General features: G+C 45.4%; 1 protein-coding gene across 1 annotated transcript; it reads left to right on the top strand.

Annotated features, from left to right (window-relative positions):
- Positions 1–2,315: 2,315 nt before the first annotated feature.
- On the top strand, positions 2,316–9,056 carry C1H11orf87 (chromosome 1 C11orf87 homolog). The gene is made up of 2 exons (XM_073339155.1): positions 2,316–2,428; positions 2,949–9,056. The coding sequence occupies exon 2, from the start codon at positions 3,092–3,094 to the stop codon at positions 3,548–3,550; it is 459 nt and encodes a 152-aa protein (XP_073195256.1). The 5' UTR covers positions 2,316–2,428; positions 2,949–3,091; the 3' UTR covers positions 3,551–9,056.
- The last annotated feature ends 241 nt before the right edge of the window (positions 9,057–9,297 follow it).

A 9,297-nucleotide genomic window follows, 5' to 3' on the forward strand; every position in this document is an offset into this window, starting at 1 on the left:
GGTGGGTGGGTCTGTGGGGAGTATTGGTATCATAGAATCATAGCATATCAGGGTTGGAAGGGACCCCTGAAGGTCATCTAGTCCAACCCCCTGCTCGAAGCAGGACCAATTCCCAGTTAAATCATCCCAGCCAGGGCTTTGTCAAGCCTGACCTTAAAAACCTCTAAGGAAGGAGATTCTACCACCTCCCTAGGTAACGCATTCCAGTGTTTCACCACCCTCTTAGTGAAAAAGTTTTTCCTAATATCCAATCTAAACCTCCCCCACTGCAACTTGAGACCATTACTCCTCGTTCTGTCATCTGCTACCATTGAGAACAGTCTAGAGCCATCCTCTTTGGAACCCCCTTTCAGGTAGTTGAAAGCAGCTATCAAATCCCCCCTCATTCTTCTCTTCTGCAGGCTAAACAATCCCAGCTCCCTCAGCCTCTCCTCATAAGTCATGTGTTCTAGACCCCTAATCATTTTTGTTGCCCTTCGCTGGACTCTCTCCAATTTATCCACATCCTTCTTGTAGTGTGGGGCCCAAAACTGGACACAGTACTCCAGATGAGGCCTCACCAATGTCGAATAGAGGGGAACGATCACGTCCCTCGATCTGCTCGCTATGCCCCTACTTATACATCCCAAAATGCCATTGGCCTTCTTGGCAACAAGGGCACACTGCTGACTCATATCCAGCTTCTCGTCCACTGTCACCCCTAGGTCCTTTTCCGCAGAACTGCTGCCTAGCCATTCGGTCCCTAGTCTGTAGCGGTGCATTGGATTCTTCCATCCTAAGTGCAGGACCCTGCACTTATCCTTATTGAACCTCATCAGATTTCTTTTGGCCCAATCCTCCAATTTGTCTAGGTCCTTCTGTATCCTATCCCTCCCCTCCAGCGTATCTACCACTCCTCCCAGTTTAGTATCATCCGCAAATTTGCTGAGAGTGCAATCCACACCATCCTCCAGATCATTTATGAAGATATTGAACAAAACCGGCCCCAGGACCGACCCTTGGGGCACTCCACTTGATACCGGCTGCCAACTAGACATGGATCCATTGATCACTACCCGTTGAGCCCGACAATCTAGCCAGCTTTCTACCCACCTTATAGTGCATTCATCCAGCCCATACTTCCTTAACTTGCTGACAAGAATACTGTGGGAGACCGTGTCAAAAGCTTTGCTAAAGTCAAGAAACAGTACATCCACTGCTTTCCCTTCATCCACAGAACCAGTAATCTCATCATAAAAGGCGATTAGATTAGTCAGGCATGACCTTCCCTTGGTGAATCCATGCTGGCTGTTCCTGATCACTTTCCTCTCATGCAAGTGCTTCAGGATTGATTCTTTGAGGACCTGCTCCATGATTTTTCCAGGGACTGAGGTGAGGCTGACTGGCCTGTAGTTACCTGGATCCTCCTTCTTCCCTTTTTTAAAGATTGGCACTACATTAGCCTTTTTCCAGTCATCCGGGACTTCCCCCGTTCACCACGAGTTTTCAAAGATAATGGCCAATGGCTCTGCAATCACAGCCGCCAATTCCTTCAGCACTCTGATGCAACTCGTCCAGCCCCATGGACTTGTGCACGTCCAGCTTTTCTAAATAGTCCCTAACCACCTCTATCTCCACAGAGGGCTGGCCATCTACTCCCCATGTTGTGATGCCCAGCGCAGCAGTCTGGGAGCTGACCTTGTGAGTGAAAACAGAGGCAAAAAAAGCATTGAGTACATTAGCTTTTTCCACATCCTCTGTCACTAGGTTGCCTCCCTCATTCAGTAAGGGGCCCACACATTCCTTGGCTTTCTTCTTGTTGCCAACATACCTGAAGAAACCCTTCTTGTTACTCTTGACATCTCTTGCTAGCTGCAGGTATGTGCGGGGGTGGGCTGGATCTGAGTGGGTTGGGTGGATGAGGAGGGGGGTAGGTCTGTGGGGGATGTGTAGATGGGGGTATTGGCCTGTGGGGGGATGGATGAGGGTGGAGTAGGTAGGTGGGGGGTATTGGCCTGTGGGGGGAGGGGTAGAAGTGGGGGTGGGTAGGTGAGGGAGTATTGGCCTGTGGGGGTGAGTAGGTAGGAGGGGGGGTCCTGGCCTGTGGCGGGAGGGGGGCGGGGCAGGGCAGGTCTCTGGGCGGGGGGGGGGGTCTCTGGGGGAGGGGTAGAGGTGTGTGGGGGGGGTACTGGCCTGGGGAAGGGGGGCGGGGTGGGTCCCTGGGGGGAGGGGCGGGGTGCCCGCCCGGGGCTGCCCCTCTCCGCCCAGCCGAGCCGCGGGGGAGCGGAGCCGGCACTGGCTGCCTGACGTCACCGGCCGGGCTGGCGATAGGCTGCGCGCTGAGCTCCCCGAAGCTGCGCCGGCTCCGGCTCTGCCCGCTTCATTCGGCACCTTCTGCAGCCTCGGCGAGCGCGCGGCCGGGGGCTCCCTCCAGCCACAGGCAGCCCAGGTAAGGCGCGTGCCCCCGCCGGGCCCCGCGTTCCGCTCTGGCCAGAGGCGCGTGAAGACCCAGGCGCTGCCGGAGCCCGAACTTCGTCGGCCGGCGCCTGCCCCTGGGGCGGCCGCGGCGGCTCCTCGTGTCATTAGCAACTTGTTGGGGGGAATGCCCGGCAAAGCTGCCCCCTGTGCCGAGTTAGCTGGAGCCGAGCAGGTGCCGCCGCACTGGTGCCTCGCTCCCCCTGGCTTGGGGCACGGCCGGCGTCGCCTGGGGCAGGCGGGGCTGAAGACAGCTCGAGCCGTCTAACCAGTGGGCTGGGGCTGGGGCTGGGCGCTGCGCTGGGCTGGAAACCCTCTGTAACGCGCGTGGTTTGTCAGTCGGGCAGCATCCCCCCAGCGTGCCGGAGTTTAGGCGACTTTGTACCATGTTGGGGCTGGAAGGAGAGCGGGGAGGGGGGCTTTGGCGGCAGCCGGTGAATTGTGTGTTTCTTGGTCTGGGTCCCGAGCTCTGATTCCTCTGGGTCCCTTTGCAGGCTTGATCTTTCACCTGCCATCTCCAGAGAGCGAACCGCGTCCCGTGCATTTCCAGCCTGTGCAAACCCCCAGCCCGGAACCAAGTCAAATCCAGGCATCTGCAGGGAGGAGAGGAAGATCCTCATCTTCTTAAGCCTCCTCAATGAGTGCCAAGCTCTCCAAGGAGTTGAGGCTGTCTCTGCCACCTTGTCTCTTGAACAGGACATCTGCCTCCTCCAACGCCAGCAGCACCTGCATCGCCCAGGTGGGGCAGCTCTTTCAGTCCTTCTCTTCCACTCTGGTTTTAATCGTCCTGGTCACCCTCATCTTCTGCCTGATCCTCCTCTCCCTCACCACTTTCCACGTCCACAAGAGGAAGATGAAGAAGCGGAAAATGCAGAGGGCTCAGGAGGAATATGAACGGGACCACTGCAGCAGCAGCAGCCCCGAGGCAGGTATTCAGGGAGAGACACCCCAGGGAAGAAACACCCGGCTGGGAAGCTCCACCCAGGACTCGGGAATCCAGCGCCCGTCTCCCCCGGAGCCCAAGAGCGCTCACCCAGCAAGATCTTGTTTGGACACAGCTAGTGCGGGGCTCCTGCAAACTGTGGTATTGTCATGATTATTTGGGGGGGGACCTCGCCAAGGCTCTGTTTGGTGTTTGTAAATACTCCAGTGATGATTGTAGGCTCTGAAAAGAAAAGTTATTAATTAAAACGAACGAACAAACCCACAATCCAAGCGCATGACAAATCACGCTGCGTTTCTCATTGACTGTGCAAGGAATGGATGCGTCTTTTTAACGGAAAAGAAGCTGCACAGTGCTACCAAATATACAGTCATCTGCCCGGAGGCGTGGGGGTGGGGGATCCCAGTGTGATGCACAGAGTTATCATAAGGATCGAGAAGATATTTTTGCCCCCATTCCTCTCCTGGGCTTATCCCTAATTATATCTTATAAACGAACAATTTAGATTGGGGGAGGGAGGGCATGGCACAGGGTGAGAGACAAAGAAAGAGTGATCTGAACCATGCAGTGGGATCCTTAATCTCTCAAACAAAGGAGACGAGTGCAGCTCATGGCGAAAGGCAGGGACCTTTTGCCAGGGGCGGAGAAGGACCCGGTCTTTCTGTAGGGTCTCTTCTTTTGCATCAATAACTCTCTCTCCCTCTCCAAAGGCTGGATATTGTTTTCTTTAGAGATGTCCTCCCCTGGTTGAGCGCAATTAAAACGGCAGCCCTCCTAGTCCTTCCCCACTCCATGGTAAGCCCCCCCCCCCTCTGCAATAGCGAGTGCCTGGTGTGTCCCGACGCTTTAAAGCTGCCTAACAGTGCTTCTAGTACCATCCTGAAGCAGCGGGCTGTTACATCTTTTCCCCTACACCCACCCCAAGTCACTTTCCAGTGTAATATTCCATTCGTTCTATTAAACCTGGAATAAGGAATCCCCCCCCCTTTTTTGTAGCAGAGTACTACGTGATGTGCAGTAGTTTACCCCCATCAGAATGTTTGATTATTTATTTTAAAGAGGTGTGCCCTTGTTATACCTCCTGTTGGTACTGAAGCAAAATGTTGTTCTGTACTATGCACTGTACGCTGTATATTCTTCTTCGTTTATAGCTTTTACCCATTGAATAATGAATTTAGCAACAGTACAGATCTGGCTTCTACTTTTTAAGGCATCTTTATATCTTCTGATCCTGTACTAGACTGTTATGAATATCCCTGCCTCCCCCAGGCCCCGAACAAAGCTCTAATGGATGTGTGAAAATGCCATCTATTAAATCATGGTTAATATTTCAAAAGAGGCTGATGTAAGTTTCCCAGGAAAGGACCAACAGTTATTTGACTATGGAAGGAAGGTCTGAGTGGCTGCTTGTTACTGTATGTGTTTTGGGAATCCAAAGCAACGTTCATTACAGTAAATGCAGTTTTGACTAAATACTTAAACCAGTCACCATGACTTGCAAATGGTGCCTTAGCAGAATGGCCCTATCTAAACTTTGAAACCTCTCCTGGTGGTAGTATTAGATCAGAGGTGATGCTCTTCTGTCCATGTTAATGAACAGTAAACACAAAGACAAAAATAATCCAAGAGGGTGTTTTCCTAGATACACACTAGAAATACCTGCTGGATGTAATTTTCAACTATCTTTAATTTATGTTCTCTGTAGAATCCCCTCTCCCCTCTAAATCCTGGTGGAAAGAATGGATGTTTTAAAAATATGTACACAATGGGAGGTACAGTTGGTTAAAGATGGAGAAACGTGGTGTTGGGATGGGGCAGGACAAATTACCAGTAAATGCTCTATCTAACCGCATTACAGCACCAAAAATGCAGAGGTTAGGGTACTGTGTATCCATCCCATATTTATTCTGTTTCACTTCTAGCTAATCAAATGAGAAATCTCTATTGAGCTAGAATCTATGCCTCCAGCATCTTAGGCAAATGCTCTATCATCCAACTAACATTGCTCATCCACCTGCTCAGCTCAGTGGGGTATAATATGTCTAGTTGATCATATTTTTACATTGCAGTTTGATGAGACTGGCATCTGATTCTCATAGCAGCTATGATCAGCTGCTAATGATTATTCTGTTCTCTTTGGGACAAATGAATTTTTGTGTTTGACCCCCTTGTACAATTGCAGCTCATTAATGAACCATCATGGAATAATGAAGAGAATTCAGTGAACAGCAGTGGAGCTTCCTGGTTTTTGGTGATCTCCACTAAACGGAAATATTACTTTTTCCTTCATTTTGTGTCTTTTTAAACAACGTATAATTTTCAATTTTGTCAAAGCAATAAGGTGTTTCACATCACTTCAATGCATTTCTGGTTGATGATTCCACTCCCCTAGTGTCTGAAATCAGTCACTCTTCCTTTTGCCTTATGCACTCAAGGCATGCAATAATTCCCCAGAAGTGTACTGCCTGTCATACCTTATTGCAGTTATAAAATTACCCTATTTTGGATGAAAAAGGATGGGGGGGGGGGAGACTGAGAGAGAGAAGCCTGGTATATGTGTGTGTGTAAAAATTCTGCTACTACTAAAAGGAGGGGCAGAAATGTGTTTAGGTTTTAAAATCTCTCACATTTAAAACTCTATCTTCTGTTTAATTAGTTGAGATTTAAATTTTTAATATCTGTATTTATGTAAATCTATGTAAATTATATGGTCTATGAGTAAAACTTGATACTGACTTTAATTTTCTCAGACCTGTGAACTTCTTGTGGTGTAACTTAAGGTTTTATAAAAAAAACAAAGCAAATTAAATTATACAAGATAGCGGAAGTTATAAGTGCTCATTACCATCCTGAATTACTTCAGTAATGTTCATAAGCACTTCCAGGACACTGATGTAGTTTAAAGTACTGGTTTTACAAGGTTTAATTGAACAGTTTTAGGAGATCAATTTGATACCAGCAAGCTATGTAAGGTTTCATTTTTTATGAAACAATAAGCAATCTGGGGAATAAATGTGGATTTTTAAAAATGGGTTTTATGCATAGAGGTTGTCAAATCAATTGCTTCAAAACCCTATAACTACAGCTAAACTTCTGCACTTAACATTCAGTATTAATAAGGCTGATGGTGGTCCACCTTCCTATCCCCCCCAAAAAAAACTAGAAGGAAATGGCTTACATTAACTCTGTTGGATTTCTAAGGCAAATGTCCTCAACTTTTACTGTGAATTTGTTTAAAGGGTTTTGAATTTATATAAATGTATTTATATATATATATGACAGATTTTTTTTGTGTAATCTTTCATACAATATATGAAGAAGATGGAAGTCAAATCATTGTTCTAATCTATGGTAACAAAAGATTAATAGCAGGTCTATGGGGTCTTTTTCTGTTTAAAACCAATACCATTCTGGTAAATTATGCAAGAAACCAAATGGATGAGTGAAGACTGATAATGGAATAGACAAAGTGTCTTTCACTTGGAAGGGCCAGATCCTATGGCCGGATCTGTGAGGGCAGACATATTTCTCAGTACAGGATTTGGCCTATAGTCCATTACCATCTCATAGCTGTTGGGAGGCATATGCAATAATTATAAATAAATATTATAATGCTTAACAATAACTAATCAGTCAACATCCTTGTGAGATAGACGAGTATTACTGTCCCTATTTTACAGAGAGGTAAATTGGGAGGTTAACATTAACTGAGAGGCCACACAGCAATTTGGAGGCAACATTGAATTTAGGAGTTGCTGATTCTCTGTCCTGGGCTCAGTTCTTCAGAGCCCATTGCTTCACAGGGAGCTCAATTCAGCTCAATGGAAAAACTTCTGTTGATTTCAGTGGGAGTTGGATCAGGCCCTTAGTCATCTTTCTAGCAGACAGCTGTCCACATCATCGTATTTGGCACTAATTTGCACCAGAGCCCTCAATTTCAATAGAGATGACCATCAGCTCTGACATACACTTTTGTCTTTAGACAAGGTCCCCTCCCTCCCCCATCAGGGCTGGGGTACTGTAGCAGGGCAGCACAGCTTACATTGCTGTCAGGGCTGCTTCTATGGAATGAGGTTTGCAGATTTGTCAGGCCTTTCACTGAACTAAATTCACTGTTTGTTTAATTTATTTGTAAGATTATTTCAGCATTTTTTCTGGTGGTTTTGACTGCCATAAGTACAATCTTTAGGTTGAAACTTGCAAGCCAGAACTCCATCCAGAAAATTTATTTTTCCTCATAATTGGAAAAATAACAAAGCAGACAATCCTCCGCTATAGAAATGGAAACAAGGAAAGAATAAAGAGGACTCCAATGTTTAGAAGGAGAGGGGGTTCTCCTATAACTAGAAATGGCTTTGCTTTTAATTAGAATTTTAGAGGCTACTGCTCTGTAGTCTAGGCTGGAAGAAAAATAAATATTACTGAGTCATTTACAATGGTGACTTTAGTTATTTAAAAATTAATCAATAGCTGTGTTACAAGTTACTATGTATATACCACTTCCCAGATAATTACTATGTGGTTGTTACATTGTTGCCAAATGCCCAGTGTTTTGAAGCAATTGTGTTTTACTTGTTATATAATTAAGGGTAACTCTCATGTAGGTAGAAAAAGAACAATACTCAGTCTCTTTTCTATGGGACTGAACTATTGGTAGTGCAATTGTAGGGCTTGGTTACTTTTGTTTTTCAGCATTTTTTCTGGTGGTTTTGACTGCCGTAAGTACAATCTTTCCTTAACATTTTATATCTACATGTAAGTTGGCGTTATTCTTATATACAAATTTTAATGGCGCTTTCCTTAATTTCAAATGTTAGGATTAGTTTTTACAGGACTGTATTGGCTCCCTCTGGTGGTTAACTCTATTTCCTAAACCACATTCTTTATCTAGCCCACCAGATCTGATAGAACAGAGGCTTTTTCTGCTTTTAGCCTTTCACCTATAAGTCACTGATTCAAATCCAGCCAAAGTTAGTAGTAAATGAAAATGTGTTATGATTTGTTGGCAGTTTGGTGGTCTGTGTGAAATGTTAATGCCCCTAGAACATTTTACAGGGGCCAGATGACTGCAGGACAAAAATCATTGCTATAACTGGCAAGATTTAGCAGTCTTGTTACCAATGTCAGAACTGAGGTTTAGGGCCAAAAGGGGTTGGAAGAGTAGCACTTTAGAATTGGTCCATAAAGATCACAGTTGAGGAAAATTGGTGGAACAACTCAGGGATCTTGCATTTCTGTGCTGATGCAATATCTGTTCTGTGGATAATTAGAAGTGTTCATTCTTCAGATCTGACAAGCCAATACCTTTCATGAACATATTAAATTAATAAGTCTCTGAGCCAGATCCTTGGAGGATAAATTACCCTGATTTGCACCAGCTGAGGTTTCTGCCTGATTTTAATTATTGTCTCTCTGATATGGAGGAACATATCATCTATTGATTTATTTTAGAGTTGTAAAGAAGCAAAATTATTGGCATCTAAAAAATCATGTCAGAAAAATATGTGTCATTTACTTAAGTGCATGAAATTGTACAGATTTTGGTGCCCAGAGCTCTCAAATGTGGTTGCATGATAATTCAGTGGTTCTCAATCTCTGTGAGACCCCAAATCAACTGATTTTCTCCTCTACAATCTTATGGAAGAATTAATAATTGTTTATGACTAAATAAACTATAGATTTTTATTTTGCTTGTGCATTAGCTTTGCAAAGAGGAATAATACACAACCATGGATAAAATGCAGGAGAAAACTTTGTAAAACCACCCATACAACAACAATAAATTATCTTGGGGGCTTATGAGGACTGTAAATATAAGGGTAGGAGGAGGAAAATTAAAGGTAAAAGTAACAGAGCAACCCTATTATGAGAAGTAATGTGATCTGGAGGAATGAGTGCAG

Source organism: Lepidochelys kempii, chromosome 1 (genome assembly GCF_965140265.1).
Source record: "Lepidochelys kempii isolate rLepKem1 chromosome 1, rLepKem1.hap2, whole genome shotgun sequence".
Lineage (NCBI taxonomy): Eukaryota > Metazoa > Chordata > Testudines > Cheloniidae > Lepidochelys > Lepidochelys kempii.

What these genes read in the sequence shown, in the direction of transcription:
- C1H11orf87 (XM_073339155.1), top strand. Translation starts at nt 3,092, where the DNA reads ATGAGTGCCAAGCTCTCCAAGGAGTTGAGGCTGTCTCTGCCACCTTGT.